This window comes from Ixodes scapularis, unplaced genomic scaffold (genome assembly GCF_016920785.2).
Source record: "Ixodes scapularis isolate PalLabHiFi unplaced genomic scaffold, ASM1692078v2 PGA_scaffold7__128_contigs__length_106722199, whole genome shotgun sequence".
NCBI lineage: Eukaryota > Metazoa > Arthropoda > Arachnida > Ixodida > Ixodidae > Ixodes > Ixodes scapularis.
Genome location: NW_024609882.1, coordinates 86,314,420 through 86,335,521, shown reverse-complemented (window position 1 = coordinate 86,335,521; position 21,102 = coordinate 86,314,420). Strand labels below are relative to the sequence as shown.

Genomic DNA, 21,102 nt, shown 5'->3' with positions numbered 1-21,102 from the left:
GCCTCGCAAGAACACTGTATCGCGGGGTGAACACTGTTTAGCTCCCGGTGGAAATCATTAGCATGACTTTTATCTAAAATGACGAAAGTGTCATCCACATATCGGCGGTAAAATTTGACCGGGAACAGAACTTCTTTCAGCACTTTCTCCTCAACATGCTCCATAACGAGATTGGCAACACTGACGGATACCGGGCTCCCCATCGGACACCCGTTCACCTGATGATACGTCTCCCCACGGAAGGCGAAAAAACATTGGTTTAAGCAAAAACGCAAAAGTAAAATTATATCATCAACGTGAAGTGACGTGCGTGCTTTTAGGCTTTGATCATCAAGTAGACGCTCGCGTGCGACATCAATGGCAACATCGTTAGGAACATTAGTGAAAAGGGAAACTACATCAAAAGAAAACATGCCTTCATTCGGAAGGAGGGTCTGGGCGCGGACTAACTGAACGAATTCTTAGGAATTCTGCACACAAAGACTATTTTTCCCTGTCACCGGCGCCAGTAGCTCTACCAAATATTTTGACAGGTCGTACGTGGGGCTACCGATAAAGGATACAATCGGGCGGAGAGGACATTCTGGTTTATGCACTTTAGGTAGGCATATTTTTGGCCTCCATGTAAGAGGAGGAGAGCGAAGCTGCTTTTGTAAGAATTTTGAGTGACGGGCTAATCTTCTCTAATCTTCTGGGGGGAGAATAGCGACGACTGGGGCAAATCCGGGCGGCACAAAACGGGGCCCTGATAAGAGCGGAGGTTCTTCTCGACCTCCTCTCTGGTGGTCATCGGAGCGCCCTTTGAATGACGTCACGTGCAAGCCATGTATAGCGTTGTGTTTAGGTTGAACCCTGCATTTGCTGTGTAACTACTGATGATGCCTCCCGCATGGGAGGCGAAACGTCTAATGAAGTTGTTTTTTCTGTTATGTCAAGTCGGTGTACTTATTTTAATCATTATGTGAACATTTTCCTAACATTTCTTGTGAGGTGAATATTCGCATAATAAAGACCGAAAAGACCCACGTGAATTTTTTATTATCTTATTAGTAATGAAATTTGTGAGTAGATTTTTGCCACGCTTTCCTCCACGTTTTAATGACGAAAGAATGTATCTGGAAACTGACCATATCCGCGAAAACGCGGCGGACAATCTTATTACGTCGTTTTTGCATGGCCAGCCTTGCGCATGATATACCAGTGGGTACTGTAGCACGCCCGGGCCCTGCACATGTGCTTTACGTCTTGCTAAAATTTAGTAATTTGGTGATATTGAATGAAACTCGGCAAGTTTATAATTGAAACCATATGTTTATTATCGCAAACTAAAAGCTCTATTAAATCAGTTTTGTTTCATTATTTGAGTTATAGCAACGACTACTCCCCTAGATTATATGTCCCTGACCGTAAAACTCCCCTGCGCATATCGGATTAGCGTGACTTTCGTGGCTTCTGTATTAAGATATATTTTCGAGTTCAAATCAAGCCCACTGCATGTCCTTGCTTTCGAACTCTGCCAACCGGACTTGGACTCGTCCTCTCGACGATATCGTACACCGTCAAGGATACACGGAATCTTGCAGAGAGGGAAAGTGCCCCCGACGACAGACGAGACGACGGCAGTCACTGAGATTACACACACTCCTATCGAATATATTTGCTGCCACGGGAGTCTTTGGAAAGCGGTGCTCTTTCGAGGCGTTCGCAGAGCCTAGCGCCGCACAATGGACCACGTCTGGGCTCGTATTTTCATAGGGTGAGTTTTCGAAAATCCGCTCCTCTACTTGTAGGAGATCCTATAAACAAACACAAGCAGGGCTTCCCAACTGGGGTCCCGTGAGTGTTATAACGCGCAGCTTGCGCGTGAACATAGCTCTAGCAGGCTTGAAATTCCACGAGCTCGTCTGTACGAGCGGAGACAAGGCGGCGCCCAGTGCCCTTGCTTTCAATCGTCTAGAACTATATTTTTATGCATGTGGCAAGCAGAGCGAGCTAGCGAGCACCAGCTGGGAGCACGTAGAGTCAAAACTCGCTCGGATCCTGGGTTCAATCCCCACTCCTGCCCGTTTCGATCTGGATGAGCATCGTACTGGAGGGTGGTCGTGTGTCACTACTGCCTGGTGCATGTTAAGTACCACAGACTAGGGGTTTTACAGCACTTATTAAATTTCTGTTCAATACCTAAGACACAAGACGCCCATTCTGGCTGACTAACGTTCGACATTTAGACGTACATATAGCACTATTATTATCTCTGAACATAGGTTGAATGCGTGATTTGCTTTTGAACGAAGCAACGTCTTTATTTTTTATATAGCTCACTTTTGCTATGTGTCCTCAGTATGTAAATAATAATAAATAAAAAATTAAATTGCAACTAAGCTGATGAAGGTTATTTGTACTAATTGCTTTTGCCATAGACTTGGGTTTTTCTACAGGACGAAACAAACAGAGAGCATTCTGGAACAAAGTGGAATGTCATTGTGCACGACAGGCCCTTAAATAGGTGGCGATACTCAACAACAGAGAGAAGGAACCGGCCCTCGCTTTGCTTCTCGCCATGTGAAAGGAGGAAATCACCTCTCGCTTCCTCCTCGCCATTTTCCGACCTTTTTTCCTGACCGCCTGCCTGATCCCCTTTGTGGAAGATTTGGGTGGGTGCAATCAACGTTTGAAGGATTTGAAAGGATTATCCAGGGTCAAGCCGTCACCTCCGCGACAGGGAGCTGAACCAGCCGAGGCTGTTTTGAGCGAGCTTGGCACTTGCTCTCCCCAACGGTTCGATGGCTGTTTTTAGCGTGGGTTTGGAGAACGATTTCTGTTGTGAAAACACCAATAGCTGTTGCTTTATTCAAAGAAGTAGTCATTGAAGTATCAATTTTGTTCTAAATCTCTGATTTGTCATCTTTCATTGTTTATGTGAATTCATGGCGATAGCGGGAATTACGAGCGGCGTTTTTCGGTATCTCACGAATCGCGTTCCATAGACCATTGGTTCTGAACCACTCTACTTTGAGGACCTAAGTGACTTTGTTAGGCGCACCATTATCCTGTGTGAGGCTCGAAGACGTTAGACGCGATGGTTCGCTCGCCGGTATCTCTTTTCCAACGTACGCACTACACGCTCCACATCGTGTTTACGCGTTGAGTCGATACAGGCGGTATACTCTATAAGGCTTTGGCTTTATTACTGGTACTGCGTGTGGGAAAAGCCCCAACCAGCAAGAAGCTTGAGAAGTTGTTTTGTACGATAGATCAGAAAAATTTTTAATATCTTCAAATGTGCCTCCACCGCGAAAACGTATAGCATCGATTGTTAACGATTGGTTAATAATAAATTGTTAATAACCTCACACGACGAAAAACAATCTATCACTTGAAGCTCATAAAATAAAAAAGTAGGCGTGCGCGGGCACAGAATAATTGTAATTGAATCAAATATCGTTTTGAATAAAGTAAGCAAGCCGAATAGGTTGAATGCTAAATTTATTTTATTGGAAATCAAATGTTTTCTAGTTCTCGTACGAAAATAGCAGTGGCTATTCTACGTACGTAGAAAGCTTGGGACATTCAAAAATGAGTGCATGATGGGCCGGGCGCGTTATCACAGGGTATTTTGTCCTGTCATTACTGGTTATCAAAAAAAAAACAAAAAAAAAACGCCAGTTATATTACGTTGCAGACAGCTGATTTGGGTGTTTCTCAAGGAGCTCTAGAGCTTTTCCATTGACATTTCGTCTCTTTATACAACATTCAAAAAGTTAGGTAATTAATCTTAAACATTTATTTGCTTAGGGTTATTTAAAAACACGGCAGCTCTCGCAAGACGTTTGCTAACAACATAGAGTCGGTTAAATTCACGTACGGTGTCCAATTTTTAAGAGGAAAAAATTAGGGTGCGTTATTTCGGACACCCCATATTTACGTAGATTTACTTATGGGTGATTCGAGAAGGAAAACGTAGCTATGTTTTCAGTGATTATTCATTTTGGGAAAAATCACTGTACTCTGTTGAGCGATGGAATAATACACGGCAAGCCTATGACGATATGAAATGTATAAGTGTGTCCTGCATCGGAAGCCGACAGATTTCGGACTTCTGGTCTTTCTGTGTAAGTACTACCCGTTTGTCTCTATACTATTTTACGTCGTGTTTATTGTAATGAAAAAGAAAGAAAGATCGAAACTCATATTTACGCTAAAAAGTTCGTGCGTGAAAAGTTTGTACAGCGAAAAGTCTGCACACCGAAAGGTCTGCGCATCGAAAATTCCGTGCACCGCAAAGACCGCACCGAATCGCCTTACACCGAACCGTCACACAAAAACGCGGCAGCTCTCGCCAAAATGTCCAGATCCCATCCGAGGTGATGAGAGGGGGAAACGTATTGGGTCATAATGATTTCGTCAAAATAAATTTGTAATACTGAGAGCTAGTGTGAAGTAGACCTTTCACAGTTACGTATGGTGAAAGATATCAGCCAGAAGTTGGGTGCGTGCTTTCTATAATTCAAAAGATTAAAATTTTATAGCCTGGCTTGACTGATGAGATACGTTTTGCGGGTGCCTTGGCGGGCCTCAAAGAGTCCCTGCCACTTTTGAAAGAAAATAGAAAACAACAACCTAAAAAAAAAAAAAAAGAACAAAGGAAGGACGGGGTGGGTTGCGCCACACTGTCGAGCCCATGTGCGGCCTGACCACATGAAACCTGCTCTCAAAGTTTGGCATAGGCCGGAAGAGGATTTCAAAGCATTAGAAAGGATTAATTTCACTGTTGCAATCAAGAGACCCCACTCCCCTTTTTTTTCTTCGCACAGCGTTTTTTTTTTTTTTTTTGGTTTTTTTTTACGATTTTTTTACGAAAACCCATTCTGCATTTGCCTTACTTCAAATAAGTACATCCCGGTTTGAAACACACGAGCAGACACGGTGACGAGCTCTCTCTGCTGGCTGGCACTTGCTGGTTACAGCGAGTTCTGTAACAACCTCATTTCGCCAGCTGTTTGATGAACGATTTTTACTTTCGAGAAAACATCCAAGGCAGCAATACCCGGTACAAGGATTTCTCCTAAATAGCGGTGCGTATAATTTTTGGTTTAATTTCTAGATGTTTTTTTTTTTTTTTTTACTTTTGGTCAACACAGTGCTATATTTGTTTTCTCTTTACTATTTTAGCGACCACATCGACTAGACCGACAAGCATGGAGGTCCCTGAACCTTCTACATTCGTTTCGAGAAAGAGGATGAAAGACGGTAGCGTAAAAGAATACACGTGTCAGCGGAGCGCGTTGCGCCGCACCATCAGCTTGACTTTTTCGTCAGAAGATGACATCACGACGTTTGACACGCTCCTGAAAGGTGCGAAAGCTGCATATAAGGGTGATCCGCTTAGTGCAATAATGACGAGAGCCTTACAGTCCCTGTCTGAAACACCGCATGGTCATCACACCGCTCCTGCACGAGTAAGTGACGCGCTTGCGTTGTCATGCGAGTCGGCTTTGATTGTTTGTGACACGTCAGCGCTCTTCAAGATGCTTGAGACTCTGCAAGACCACAGGGAAAGTTGCCCAGAGACGCTTTTGCTGGAAAAAGTGACCTCCTGCGGATTCGGCTCCCGCCTCCACTGGACGTGTAAGGAACATTCTTTGACTGTTTGCTCTAGCTCCATAAGTGGGGACTCACGGACTGTCGATTGTCATCTCGCACTCGCATTTATATGCAGCGGTATGCTGCCGGTGCAGTTCCGGAAGTTTTGCGAGTTTAGCTCGCTGCCCTACTCTCCGAGGGCCCTGGAAAGGGCCACAATCAAGGTCAAAGCGGCAGTGGGCCTCTTGCGGATAGAATCCTTGACTGCAGCCCAGCAAGAAGAGTGCCGAGCAAGCGAGCCCCCATGTGCCTCTCCCATGATGAGCATTGAGACGGACGCACGGCATGCCTGCCGTAAAAACTCGTACCATACAGATGTCATTGCCCTAGGCCAGGAGACACACAAGATCGTAGGAATTGTGCATGTCACCAAAGATGATGAAATCTCGTCGCAGAAGCATGAAGTCGTGGGTACGAAGAAGTTGTACGAGTATTTTGATTCGAAAGGAATCGAACTGCAAGACCACGCCCATGACAGGAACACCTCCGTCAACAAGATCATCCGAGAGAGGAATGGAATTACAACGAACACGAACGACCGCTGGCACGCAGCAAAAAGTATAAAAAAGGGCATGATGACCATAGCCTCGGGACCAAAAAAAAAATGAAGGAAAAACGTGGCATCAGCAACTTTCAGACAAATGCCAGCCAGTACGCAACCATGTCTACTTCGCGATGGCCACCTGTGGCGGTGATGCTGACACCCTACGGGCAACACTGCTGAACTGCGTCAATCATTTTTCCGGTGACCATCGGTGTTGTGCTTCGGAATCACAATGCAAGGAGGTTGGGCACGTTCCGAGTACGCTGCTCGTTAAAGATCCCGTAGCTCTCGATCTCTTGACAAATTTTATCAAGTCGACGACAGTCTACAAGCACGCACACGATTTTGTGAGGTCGAAGGACACTTTCTACGTCGAATCCTTCAATAACACGGTACTCATGTACCTGGACAAACGCATCCACTACCAGAACGAGACATATAACCTAAGACATAGCCTCGCTGTGCTCGATTGGAACGAACACGTCGGACGAACGAGCACGTCGGCATACCGCATGGAGGATTGCCGGCACCCGGACAGGCAGGGTGGGAAGAAAAACTACTGCAAAAAAAGTTACAGGTGAATTCCCAGATTATTTTCACCTTCTTATGAAATGACTGCTTTTTATTTCATGTTTCTTTTTTAAAGATTCTAGAAAAGCATTCGTGACCTAACCTGCCAAGCCGCGTCCAAGGACAACACGGACTCCTCGGCAAGTGGTTCTCTCATGGAAGACGACGATGAATAAAAGGTACGATCAAAATCTAAATCTCTAAATAAAGTTCAAGTTTAAAATAATTCTAAGACTGTTAATTCATGCTATTTCTACCATATTCAAATTTCAACACTCGTCGCAGGCAGCACGAATGGATCACTGCATGCACTCCTGGCGCCAACGAGTGCCCAATCAACGGTCCTGCGACGTCCAGTGCTCAACCACGCATCACCAACCGACCTGTTTGAAAAATAAATGCTTTCCCGTACTTCTGGTAAAAAAGGAAAATTTTCTACTCAGCGTGATCTTTTGTGGACCTATGGTCTCGTAGCCAAGATCGGTAGTTCACAGCTTTTGGATGGCGAAGAACGACGGATTCATTATTTCCAGCGTAAGTACTGTTTTGACATTGAATTTCACATAAAATGGCATTTGCACAAATTGTGGCACGATGCCGAACTTGCTTGATTACATTTCTTTCATGGGCAAGATAATCATACATAATCTACAGATATTGCAGTTTTAATTTTAATCGGCGTACAGTGCGAAAGACAAGTACAGGCATAAAAAACACAACATAGCAGTGCATTCCTTTCTTTCTGTGCTTGTAGACAGTACGGGGCAGTTTGCCCCGCACGACTATATTCAAGAATTGCCAAATCTCCCAAGCGCCCCTTTTTTTCTAGTTGATTTTCTAGATTTATAAATTAATTAGGAATTAATTATAACGATTTTTCAGCCTCAAAATGCTCATTCTTGATACAATCTCTGTGATGAAGGACCTGTACGTGCAATCCTGAGCGGAGTACTTCAAATCGGCAACTTCGCACAACATTCGCCACTCGAGACTCCCGACCATATCAAAACAGGGATATAAGAATGCGCCTATTCACTTTCTACGAGATTTTAGAGAACCGCCTTACGACATGCAAAAACCCACAATGGGTTTACAAGCAGCAGTTCTGTCATACCTGGGCTTGGTGATGTTGAAAACCTTGCTCTGTTTTATTTCGAGTTACATAGAAAAAACTACATGTACACTGACCAATCAATGTCCCCTATTCCCACTTGTGTCCCATGTAGCAAATCCCGGCTGGGCTCGGGTATAGATCTCGCAAGTGTTGAAGGACACATTTCGGCATGATTTCCCGCTTGGTGATCACGTTGAGCTGGCCGCTGTGCCCCTTTTGTTCTATGGAGGCCGGGCGACTGCCAGGCGCCTAAATTGGCCAAGCAGCCCCAAACCCTACGGTAGTACACCTTCCAAACTCCTGGATTTTTTTGTGGTGATGGTCGCTGTGCTTCAACCACTCTGACAGAGCCCCGGACAATTATGGAAGGGCTGCAGAGGCAATCTGGGTATTCCATTTCTTATTGGACTGCGAACAAACGGGAACAGAAGAGAATGAAAACTTCGTACTACCTGCTATCTTTTTATAAATGACATAATTTGCTATTATTGCTAGTTGCGCACTATTTTACGTGTAGAAAATCTTAAATTTGCCGATTCAATCTCTGTCTTTCCCGCTCTCTTTGCTGATACGCAACATATTTGTCGGCTGTTGAGTTTTCAGTTACATTTGTTGACAGAAACTAAATGCAACTTTGGCCACGAAGAACCTTTTTCAAAGGCTGAAGATCCATGAAAAAATTGTAAACCGATTTGCTTTTATGGAAGTTCGTTTTTTACTCTTCTTAGTTCCTTCATCGAGGCAGCCGTTACTCTAGAAAACACCTGTAGTACGAACATATACATTATGCGCCAGAACTGGTCAGACTGTGTTCATTTGGATACATGACTATATTGTCAAAATGCAACTAATTTTACATGCTTCGCCCTCTTACTGGAATATTTTTGACTTGTATTTACTTGTGATTATTATTTTTAACAAAAAAAAAACGAAGTACTGATACAATCACTCTTCAGTGTGCCGTTGTTAGAACGACCAATTCTCAACTCTCTGAGTAGAGCTCAAAGTTCAAATAAAAATACCCACCTTTTTTTCTTTCTACTGTGGTGTTCAAGTTCCGTTCACTCGAGATAAATATGCGGTATTGTAGCGTATGTGGCCGCATGCGGAAGTGTCTGAGTGTGTTTTAAAGCTAAAAAGAAAAAAAAAAAGAAAACAGGAGAAAAGCGAGACAGCCCGAACCCTTACGAGCTCATACCGAGCCTGCCTAACTAATCCCTGCTGTTTGGGATTGAAGCAGAGAACCTTGAAGGGTTACAGAGATTTTGTCGGGGAGCCGGTAAGCCCATTATCACTCGTGCGAGAGGGCCGTAAAAAGTGAGGAGGAAATTGGAGGAGGAAAGGAAAGGAGGAAAAAAAGAAAAGAGGGGGAATCTTCTGCCACGCTGAAGAAAATTTTGAGTGCCCGCCTTTAAAGCGAGACACCAAAAACGCTTTTTCAGAAGTATAATTTCGCTTACAATAAACATTATACAACGGAAACATTTGCTCTGGAGCACAGCAACCCTTTACTGAACTCAACTTTCTAATGTTTCCAAGGGCAAGAGCACAAAAAAAAAACTACTAACATACTGGTCACCACCATGAAAACGACAAAAGGGACTGTCCTTAAAATTACAATCCCCCTCCCTTTAAAAACAGACAAACAGAAAACGTACACAATTTTTGTGTCCAAGACAAGCAAACATCACACCTGATTCTACGAAAAAGAAATAAAACGTCTATAGTTTTGATAGCCTTGCCTTAGACGACACGTTGGGAGAAAATGATTGGCATGGGTGTATGAGCGCAAGAGGCGTAGATAAGGTTCCTTTCTTACCTGACCTTCACGCGCGAAGTAAAGATGGGTTACGACCGTCAAGAGGTACAATCACGATAGATGTTAATATCAACAGGCGACTGACGCGCATGGTGCCATCACTCCCATGGATCAGCTTTTGTTGTGGCTTGCGCACCTTTTCGCGTTTTTTGCCGCATTTGATTCGCAAGGCGCGCAAGCCACGGTAGCTGTCGCGTAATGCAAGGCGCTGGAAATACGCGGCGGTGGACACGAAAGCGTGTTCACTGCTATATGGATTGCAACCGTACCTACTCTACAATGAATATAAGCATGACACTACTTTTAAATTTCACTCGTGTACAAAAAACAAGAAAAATGTTCGTTCAAGATATTGTAGTCCATTTTTGTTGGTTTTGCACTAGAATTTGTTTCAATCCAGCAAAGACGTACTTTCGAACACCTTTACAGCAATGCGCTTCTGACAAAGTGTGCGAATCGTTGTTCTTTTCCTTCTTAAGAAACCGGCTAAGTGTAAGTGTTTCGAATTCGAGGCTTGATACTTATCATAAGTGACGAGTGTTGAAAGTACGACCTGCGCAACAAGCTGCAGAATGGGTCGCCTGCATAAACTGTGAATGTGTGCACTTATAGGAACACTGTATGTGCATTTATTTTGTTTTCCTTCACTTCCTTCTGTAATTTTAGAGATTGTCTGTGATTAATCTCAAGTATAGCAAACATAAAACATATAATATGCGTATCATTTTTTTCATAGTTGCCGCAAATTAGGCACCCACTTCTGGTACAGGACGCGGGTGGGAAATACTGTGAGCAAACGGTTTAAGATGGTTAGGCGTGTGCGGTCGTTTGTCACTACTGCTTGGTGCACATTAAAGACCCCAGGTTAGCCATTGTACGGCACCGGCTAAAGGTGTCACCTACACCTGGGAGACAAGTTGCGCAGTGAGGCAGACTCATTTCTGCGCTTTATAAGAATACTCACACCCCAATCTCCTTTTAGAAAAATTTAGGATGCCTATCCGCCCAAACAATCACGCAGAAATAAAAACTACACTAATAACAAATATTATGGGTTTTACTTTACGGGCATAGTTTTTACTATATTTTTCTAACAAAGTCGAGAAAACTGGATTGCTCTCTTTACCGCAGAAGGCGAGATGGTTGCACCTTTGTAGTATGATGCATCTCAAGCGTCTTCCTTCCATCACACAGGAGCAGTACAGCATCACGCACGAGGAGTACACTTCTCTTTAGAATCGTATTTTGCAGCGTAAGTGTTCTTGCAAAAAAACATGTTGCAGAGGTACAGATATGGGTGCATTCAATTCAGTAGAGCTCCACTTCTGTGACCCTAATATCATGACCAGAATCCAAAGTAGCTGACTCAGAACCTTCGTTCCTGCATCGTTCCCTCACCTGAACACTTTGTCTGACAGACGCTCACAGCCGCGAGGCACTAGGTTACGTTTAGGGTATTTACACCCAACCCCACAATTGCTTTGGGGTGGTTAATATTTTGCTTCGACTGTAGAGCGGGACGAATTTGTTGTAATTACCATTCTAATATATTCTTCCTCAGCTTAAGATTCAATGTCAAGTTCAAGCGATATCGTTTTATTTTTTTTTATTAACCACGCACTGTTTTAACAAAGAGAGGGCGGAAAAGGGCTTTCTTCATTTCCAAATGAAATTTCAGATAACTTTAACCAGTGATTTCTCAGGAAGAATGTAGCGTATCTGTTTTTAGTCTGAAGCGTAACATATTCAGTGGCTCTTCAATGTACACATGAAGTGTAAAATATTTATTACCACGTACTAAAAGTATTGTTTTCTTAGCTATCTGGTTCTCCACTAAAGTGTGGTTAGTATTGTGCACTGTCATAAAAACCTAATAGAATTTGAAATTTGTGTTTGTTAAGTTTGATATCAATTTAAGTTTAAACTAAGTCTTCAGTTTCTAAAGGAACCTGACCTGGCCTGAGAGCGGAGTGCTGGTTGCCGGTTTGAAACTTCAATTAGGTTAATGTTCATATACTGAAACCAGCTCCAAATAAACTTATTTGTGCTGTAGGTTGCTGTAACAAGTATGCCGCATAAATATTCAACACCTGTGGCAGCCAAATCCTGCTGCCGGCAGAACCTGCACAAAAATACATATCTGACATTTAAATGGCCAAGGTGATTTTAATGTTTTTTTACATTCACTGAAAACACCAATATACTGTCGCGTTTTCATGAAAAAAAGAAGGCTAAAATAAATTTGCATCGTCGTTGGGTCTCACTTGTGTTGGTGGATTTAGCACATATCTAGGAAACATAGAGCTCAATGTTTAGATTCCTTATTGTTATAAAATGACAAAAAAATCTCTCTGCCTCTCAGGTAGTAGTATTCGTTGCAGATTTATGTTTACTTTGAGGGAAGATCAGAAACACTTTCCTCGGCAGACGGAAGCACGGATTCTCATTAACGTTCTTTTGAGTTCAACAGTGCTTCCAACACATCATTAAGAAATCAGATGTATAGCCAGGAAACGGTGCCAGTGATTAGTTGCATACTTGTACTCCTCTTTTACTTGCGGCACAGCGTTTTGAAAGTTTAAAACCTGGCAGTCATAAAACGGTCAAGAACTACCTTTTTAGCATCTTGTTCAAGTGGAATCCTGGGAGATGTCCTTTAAATTTATGTAAGTGCTTATGAAAAAAAATTTACAACGTTTTTACGCTGAATTTTTGAGAATCTGTGTACCGGTTGCGTGTCCTTTTCTGGAGTATAATGCTACAAAATTCTCGATATTAAAGTTACAGGACTAGGGAATATTCTGGCCTGGTGTGCGAATATATTTAAAGAACTTTTAGAATTTCTCATTGGTCATTCGGCAGTTTATGTTGACTTAAAACTTTTCCTTAATTTTTTGCTTTCCATCTTTCAACTAGCATGAACGCTAAAATATAGCAAACACCTGTTTGCAGTGTTTAATTCAGGTGTTAAAAGGTAATTCTTCATACATTTATTGACGAAGTAGCATTGACCAGGTAGAATGTTGTTAACCAACTTCAAAACGGATAGCAGGATATTCATATGCAAGAAACAAATACATGTAACGAAAAACGGAAAAAAATTGAGTTACATCAAATAATTTACATTCAGGCAGTTCCAAAAGGTAACCTACAACCGCAATTTTCTTCGCTTAATGGCAAATGAAACGCTTATAATCCTATCACAGCCTCCAAAATTACCGGTGCGGGAAGCTTTTTCAGCCGTTACAGTCGTCGGAGAAGAGCTGTAGCTGAAGAAACTGATTTATTGCTTTTTTTTTTTCAATACCACGATGAGGTGTGTCGTACGAAATCCGGATTCCTGTACTAAGCGCACAATGCTTGCTGGACGGACAGCGTAAGATAAGATAGTGCTGCTACCTCTAGACAACGTGAATCTAATCAGCCATCAACATGTGACTACGTGTCCACCTGAGTACGTGATATGTTACTCCTTAATTTACTTTCAGAAAGTTGATAAGGAATAAATTTGGTATGTGGGATACGACTGCTAGCCTAGACCTTTAACGTAGATCAAGTAACGTATGCGTAATATACGCAAATAATTTAATCACATACACTGCAAAAAAAGTGGACAGAAAGCATTTGCAATGAAGCGAAAAATCACTTCGAGCAAAGGCTCAAATAGTAGAACAAAAAGAAAGGATCTTCAGATGAATCAGGCGCGATTTTTCCCATGCATCATCGTACCACAGAAACCCCTCTTAGGTTCAGGCATTCCCAAGTTCAGTTTCAAAGACGGCCAAAAATAAATCCACTGTTGAAGAGGATTTGTGTGGAACAGCAGTGCTCCATCACTTGCCTCTTTCAGCGGTCATTTCCATGGTGCTTACTTTGCTCGCTTTCCAACGCAACAAACATACACATGCCTGGCCATGAAGTCAGCGCGATTTGTTCCTTTTGTCGCATTTTCCACTATGTGAATATACGGCTGCCTTGCTTCCTTCGGTGGTAACCGTGCGCGACCACCTGGGCACTTAGATCTTTCCTTCGTTTTCACAAAAAGTTAGCGCGAAGTGTAGAGTTTGTGTAAATTGTGTTCAGATACAATTGCAAGATACCAGGACATTGATCCTTTGTTTGGCACGTGGGGAACAGCTTTTTGAATTGGCTGCCACAAAACGCGTCACCCGTCGCATGAGGTATGAGACGTGAGACGCGGGATTCGAACGCTGTATTCTTAAGCCTTGGCTTGAGAACGAATGGCCGGGACAGGGGTTTGTAGCCCGGGAAAAAAAAAATCAAGAGGGAAGCTGTGGTGTAACACGACGTGGCACAACTGTGCGCTGCCTACTGCCTTTCTATCCCGGCCCACTGGTCATGGCGGGCTATAGCTTTAGGCTAATCTCAAACATTTGGAGTGTCTTCTGAGCAGTCTAAGCATTTACAATGCAACATAAGTATGCCTGTTCTTAACTCATACGCCTGTACAGTATCTGGAACAGCAAAATATTCTGCCATATGTGACACTTGCTTTCGAATTTCGGGCATTCGTTTCTTATGAATGGTACTGACGGCAGCAGCGGATACAAATAACGCATTTTTAAGGGAATATTCACGGAAGGGATGTGCATGACGTCAGTAATCAGCGGAACCAGTGGGAGTCCCTGCCGGACTCAAGTACTCACACGAAGGGGGTGATCCGAGAGGGATATCAGTGTTTTCAGACACGTTTAGCAGTCGCAATCTCGACAACAGGGTTCGGTGTCCGATGACAAGTGTAGAGAAATGAGGACGTACTACAAACTTCGATACGCAATATGGTAGAAGCACAGTTGGACGCAGAAAACGGCGAGTGGCTTCCTACTAAAAGAAAGATGTTTCTTAAATGGGTGGATGCAACTAAAAGGACGTGGAAACAAAAACCAATTGTATGAGGAGCGGCTTGGGGGCGGCATTGATGAATATCAAAGTTGCGGGCCTCGGAGTACATGAGGAACATCTCAAGCTATAACAATTTAGGTCAGGGGTAGGCAACAGTGGCCTGCGAGGGAATAAAATACGGCCCCTGACACGCTACCGGAAGCCCCCTCCCCCCCCCCCCTCAAGCACACAGACACGTACGGTCAAGGACTAATGGCGCAAGAACTAAGGTTGGTACCTTGTGTAATTGAGCGTACTATTTTTGAAACAGCACACCAGAATGTTAATTTTCTATGAACTTTCCCTGTACGTATTACCTACCCGCAATTGTGGTACACCAATGTGATGCATTGGGAAGCCTGAACTGTTTAAACTGTACAAAATAACAGTTTTATACCATTTTCAATTTCAATCGTTTTTGTCACACACAGAAGCATTATATCGAGATTCTAACTAAGCGGTGGTTCACAATTTTAGCATCAACCTTATAGGCCTTCCTCACAGAGAGCAATTGGACTAACGGCGTTTAGATAGCCTGGGTCTTTAGATATTGGAGTGAAAATGATCGAGGTGGAAGCTGGGCCCCATGAGCCTGGCCACGTAGAGTGTGCAATAAAGAGAATAGCGGCGCACTTCGCGTCATATCGCTTAAGTTCGAAGCGGATACCCCCCCCCCCCCCCCTTCCCCTCACTTTTCTGGGTGGGGGGTTTGTTGTGTTGGGCGGTCTAAGTGGCGTAAGAAACAAGCCGCTGGGTGAGCTCCTCCTGTTCTCGCATACTTTAGGAGTTCTTTTGAACCGCTCCTACGCGTGGGACGAGAAGCCGACGTGGAGCGAACGTTGTTGCGGCCACCTGAAACACAATCTAAAAATCGACTTCGCCGACGGTGGAACGTTTAGAATTATTTTGACTGGTCATGTGTATTCACGGGACAGCTTGGTTCGGACCGCAGATATTTATCAGACAACAATGACGAAGCTCTCAGACCGCTGAGAAATTTGTGAAGGGCGCAGTCTCTCAGAATATGAATAACCCATTCGGCCAGACAGTTTCGGTAGTGCTGAGAAGTTTAATTTGGCAAGGGGCGCTTTATTTGTAGGAACAGTGTATTGCGAAGGATATTTTATTTTCTCACCCCAAGCGTTGTGATCTTTGCCAAAGTAAATCGCATACAGCCGCATGAAAACTGCGCAATCAGTCGGGATTTCAAATTGTTGGAGACTGCAGATCTACAAATTTTAGATAACCTGGTGGGTATGAGATGACTTTCTTTCAGAAGGGCGTGAACGTTAGAAACATCAATTTTCGTGATAGCTAGAATTGTTCAGCTTCTATGCCACATTTCTCAGCAACTGTTTCTTCTTTTGACCACGGCAGCTCAGTGACGCTATAAAACGCGTACACACTTGAACACCACGCCCCAACTGAGACGGACACCTTACGCTAGAGTGCTTCTCACGTCAAAGAGCATGTGGAGTTCTAATCCGTTTCACCAGATAAATAAACAAATACGGTTATTTAAACATTTTATTTGTGTGTGCGCTGTTACAGAGTCATTATCTGGGCGATTGCTGCATGTTCACTCATCAATATCGAAGACACCAGTGCGGAGCAGCGCGTTGGTATCGATGAACAAGACGGGAGGCACGCCAGGCCAGGCAAGTTTGTGGAGAAATCAGGATGATGCTCGGTTAATGTGCATAGACCTTCTACACTTGGGCGTCGTGACCTTGAATCGCAGATCTTCCGGTTCGAGGTAAAACGTCGGTTTCCATACGCCACGCCACTGGAAAGTGATGATGTTACTTATTGCTTTTGCTTTTTCTCTATTTATTTATTTAATTTAGGGTCTAATGCTGTGCCTATTTGTTCTCCCCCATACCGAATATGTAAACTGGTTATCAGACAGCAAAGGGAAATAAAACAAGAAAAGAGCTTTCCAGAGAAACGCCTTACTTGGCCGAACTTTTTCTCTTCTAAGGGCTTATATTTTCACCAACGCAATAGTTATGCCAAAGTACTTTTGTTTAGCTCTGCAATGACCTTTTTGTGGGTCGTCAAATAATTGCCCAAGTGCCAGATATGCGAAAAAGAATCAGGCGGACAACCAACGGTGAGCAAAGATTCTGGCATTTGGTCGGCGATTTAGGTCCAAAGTTGCCGGGTGAAAAACGAACAAAAATAAAGACTAATTCTTGCGTTTCTTTTGAAGCTCAGGCCCAAAAGAGGCAGGTGACCGCCGAGAGAGGAGGACGTGAAGCCTAACTCTGGCTCCTGTTTAGAAAGTTTCAGCAAGAATATACATTCTGGATAAATAATGTCAAGTTTCAATTTAACTTGGCTTTTGCGGCTTTTATACTTTGAAATTGTACGACAAATGACAAAATAATTGGCCCAAAAAATGTGCTACTTGGGAAAGGTCAAAATGTTACACTGCGCAGGACTCACGCCAATACATTTTAGGTAATTGTCTTATGAGAGGTTTATTCGTTGGAATGTGCACCACTATGCTGTGACGGATATCAAACGTTTACTGTACTTGATTGTGAATAACTAGTGTAGTAAAAAAGTTTGTTATAAATTTTATTTTCGTTACATTCTTCTTGAAATAACTGGTCCAAAACTTTAATACCATATTTAAATTTTGTTTACAAATTTCTGAGAAACCTAGAGAAAGGTCTGCATCTAGCGACCACCTGTTTTGCAATGTGAGTTTTTTTTTTTTTGGAAAGTAAAACTTGAAATAGGTTAGCTTTCCGTAAGCCAAACATGTATTAATTGCTTTGTGAGGAGTGCTTGGTTTACGATGGTTGACTCAACACTTTAGAGCGAGTTCCAATGTTCATGGCGCTAAAATGTGTCACGCACAGCAAGGCGGAATGGAATGCTACACCCCATCAATTCGATTTTCCTCTTCTACGGCAGCATAAAGGCTGTATAGGGCGGCTCTGTAGTTACGTCAACGTGCGGACATTATTGCCGTCGACCGTGCACCACCTGGTGCTGACAGCAAATATGTAGAGTTACTTTTTGAGCATATGTTTTATACGGACGGTGGTAAGAAATTTGTAGACGATGTTTAGAAACCCGAATTGGTCCCTCAAGTTTAGATTACATGATATTTACTCCAGGATAACGAGTCTGTCAATCAAAAGGGTTCTTATAATAGGTACTTTTTGAAGACATCACTGCGGACCCCACTGAGATACCATAAAAGACCTAAAATTATCCCGTTAGTACTTGAAAAAAAAAAGACGATTGCAACTACCTGTATTGCCGAATTAGAGCGTAGCTGTTGAGGGGAAGGAGAGGAGGGTACGGAGCGAACGGTATGCCCTCCTCCTCCTCATCCGTACCCTCTCCTTCTCCCTCCTCATATACTCCTACCGTGCTCCTCGCCTACTCCCCGTCTTCCTCCTCCTTCTCTGTCCTCCTCCCCTCCTGCTCCTCCCTTCCTGCTCCTCCCTCTTTCTCCTCCCTCCTCCTCCTCCCTACTGATCCGCCTCCCTCCTCCTATCCATCCTCCGCCTCCTCCCTCCTGCTCCCTCCTCCCCATCTCCCCCCGTCTCCTCCCCCTCACCCTCCCCTCCTACCTGGTCCTGCCTCCCGCGCGGTGCATTATGGGAAATGTCCCATAAGGCAACGAGCGCGTCAACACGGTGCATTATGGGATGTTTCTCATAATGCACCGCGCGGTTTCGCCGACGGCGACGTCGACGCCGACGTCGCTCAAGGCGGAAACAGGCGCCTAAGAGCTGCGCTGTAAAATAACCCATTCATCGTGTGGAGGTCGCTCTTAAACCTCCTTCGTTTAGGGCAGCTGCAAAGGCGTACTCAGGGGCTGATAAGACATTCTCTTATCAGCCCCTAGGGGGTTCTCTTTACCACATCTAACGAATCGTTTGGAGGGATCTTGAGTCAAATGCCGATAGACTCGAACTTGGAGAATGAGACACGTATAGAAGACTGAATGAAGCATGGGCACCTCGGAAAATCTCCGAATGACGCGCGGCGCTCTCATTTTCGGTTCCATTGGCGTGAGAGTGCGAAAGGTTCCACTGAAAAGTCCTTCAATCCTACCTTTTAAACGCTTTCTAAATATAAAATACCGTATCAAACACTCTTATTTTCATGCTGGGTAGTTTATAATGGAGGCGTGACTTGATTTAATCTAGAGTGTTTGTTTAGCGATATGTAAAGTCGTAAGTTGAGCGTTCGTCAGCCTGGTTCGAGGCAAATCCCTCCCAGCAAAAACAAAAACAGCCTTAAAAAAAAAAAAAAAAAAAAAAAAAACAAGACAGCTTGTTTTTTGTTTCGTGCACAGGAGTTTTAGCGACACGAATTAAACTCGAAGCTGGCAATCTTTCAAGCGGCCTTAAAGGGCAGCCTGCATGTTCCCAAAAATGCAGCTCACAATACGCTGATTGGCAATGGGAGCAGTCAATAACATCTATTATGTACACTGGTCCCCACTTGGGTGAAGGATGGTCAGCTATAATTTTTTTTTTCAATGTATGACCACAAGGTGGCATTTGTTGGGCTTATATGCGAAAATTATTTCGTTGAGTGTGACTTAGACTTTTTATGTGGAATCGACTACGGGTTTTGCAGGGTAAGAACGCCATAATCATTCATATTAGTGACGTGCTACTAGGCACAAAGCTGTCACATTTTGACAGTGGGGGACAATATCTGGGCAGCTCAAAAACGCTACTTATAACATAAGTGAGCTCAAAGCACCCTTGTCTAGCCAATATCATACCCGGTTTCGTGAAATAAACGTAACATTAAGCTTGTCTTATGCACCATGTAAGTGGGGCCCAGATATATAAAACAAGGCAGTCTAAAATCAGGTCCTCGTTTTATTTATTAAACGAGATTTCTGTTGTGTTTCTTGTTACTTTCAGGTCTCAACTATAGGATTGAGAGCTTATCAGACGCCGGACATTGCATTCACGTTCACATCTCTTGATCCCTGATTTTTTTTTTCAGTGTTGTTATCCCACTAATGTTGCAATCTAATTGGCTGTTGCGTAATAAGATGCACGAAAGATGGCACACACTGCGTTTCTGGGTCTGTCGATGGCTATAGAATGATCATATAATTGCAGGAGACACTGCACAGTGCCAAGTGGGGAAGCTTTCGGAGCGCTTCGACTGTTATCCAGAACCCGGATCCAACGAAGCTGGCTGTCTTTCTCGCGGGTGCTGCTGGGGAAGACTAGACGAAATTCCGGGTGAAAGGAAGTTCGATATCCCGTACTGCTACTTCCCGATAAATTACGCTGGCTACTACGTCGAGAATGCGGAGATTTCCGACGACAGGATCGATGTTATGCTCGTGCGTCGGACGCCATCGGGAATCGACGTGGACGTGCCGTTTGTGCACGCAGAGATTCTCTTCTACGACCAGGACACACTCAGAATCAGGGTAAGCTCCGAATATTCACTCGTTCCTACTAAAACGTTTTACACCATTAGGGGTCTAAATTAACTTCTTGAAAGGTTATGTCCCTAAGAGTGTTACACCAATACCTTAGACTGCAGGTGAACACCCTAAAATAGGATGCTGGCGATTTACCAGCGTCCAACGATGTCTTTCAGAAGATACCAGTTTACAAGCAACTACAACTATATTCAGTTCTCACATAAACAAAAAATTCCAGTACACAAGCAGTAAATCACGACTGGAAATGTGCGCCAAAGGAACAGGGACAAGTGAAGAAGTGAACATCAACAGGGCATTTACTTTGGTTCGCGAGTGGCCCCCGTCTTGTGTGATTTTAGTTTTTAGCGCACTGTGAGCGCCTTTTGTTTTCGTACACTTCTTCACCTGTCCCCGCTCCTTTGGCGCTTATTTCCAGTCATGAACCAAAAAGCCCAGCTAACATTTTGTTTCACTAAATAACGCACGAGAGACAAATAAAGACCGTGTTGGCTGCTCCCCCACCTCATATACTCGACAATTCAGAGACCGTCATCTGAACAAAACCTTTGCAATTACGAAGGTTACAAACATATTACCTTTTTCCTCCGTATTTCTCGTAATGAATACTATATGTAAAGTCAAGGAATGTATCTCCGAGAGGAAAACATTCATGCACGCAAGAGGTATTTTTAATAACCCTTAAAATACCCTCCCCTGAAGATGATTTTGAATGGCGAACACCAATAAAAAAGGGTGTTCACCTCATGTCACCGTAGCCCCTCGTTCCAAACCCCTTTAACATCCTTCGAGGATAAATGGTGCTTCAAGGCAAGAGTACTCTATTTTACGGCTAAGACATGTATTACTTCAATTAAGGGTGCTAAACATATGTAGTTGTGGATGTAGGTCTCTGAAAGAAATGTTTTACATTCTTATGAATACAAACTTTTTCTTTGTCGGTTAAACACTATTTTTCGCATTCGCAGTTCACATTTTTTTTTGGAAATTTATTTCTTAATGTTAAGAAACCGCAGATGTATTGCCTAGTGGGACTTAGAATTTTGAAGACGACAAAAATGTAA

General features: G+C 43.4%; 1 protein-coding gene across 1 annotated transcript; it reads left to right on the top strand.

The window, feature by feature from the left end:
- Window positions 1–1,666: 1,666 nt before the first annotated feature.
- Window positions 1,667–21,102, top strand: LOC121832976 (lysosomal alpha-glucosidase-like). The gene is made up of 4 exons (XM_042286301.1): window positions 1,667–1,756; window positions 16,144–16,250; window positions 19,704–20,023; window positions 21,007–21,102. Exons 1-4 carry the CDS (start codon window positions 1,725–1,727, stop codon window positions 21,100–21,102), a joined length of 555 nt encoding a protein of 184 aa, XP_042142235.1. The 5' UTR covers window positions 1,667–1,724.

Coding starts and splice junctions, on each gene's coding strand:
- LOC121832976 (XM_042286301.1), top strand. CDS start 1,725: ATGGACCACGTCTGGGCTCGTATTTTCATAGG. Junction 1,757..16,143: donor TGGGCTCGTATTTTCATAGG/GTGAGTTTTCGA, acceptor GCGCTGTTACAG/AGTCATTATCTGGGCGATTG. Junction 20,024..21,006: donor AGGACACACTCAGAATCAGG/GTAAGCTCCGAA, acceptor TCGCATTCGCAG/TTCACATTTTTTTTTGGAAA.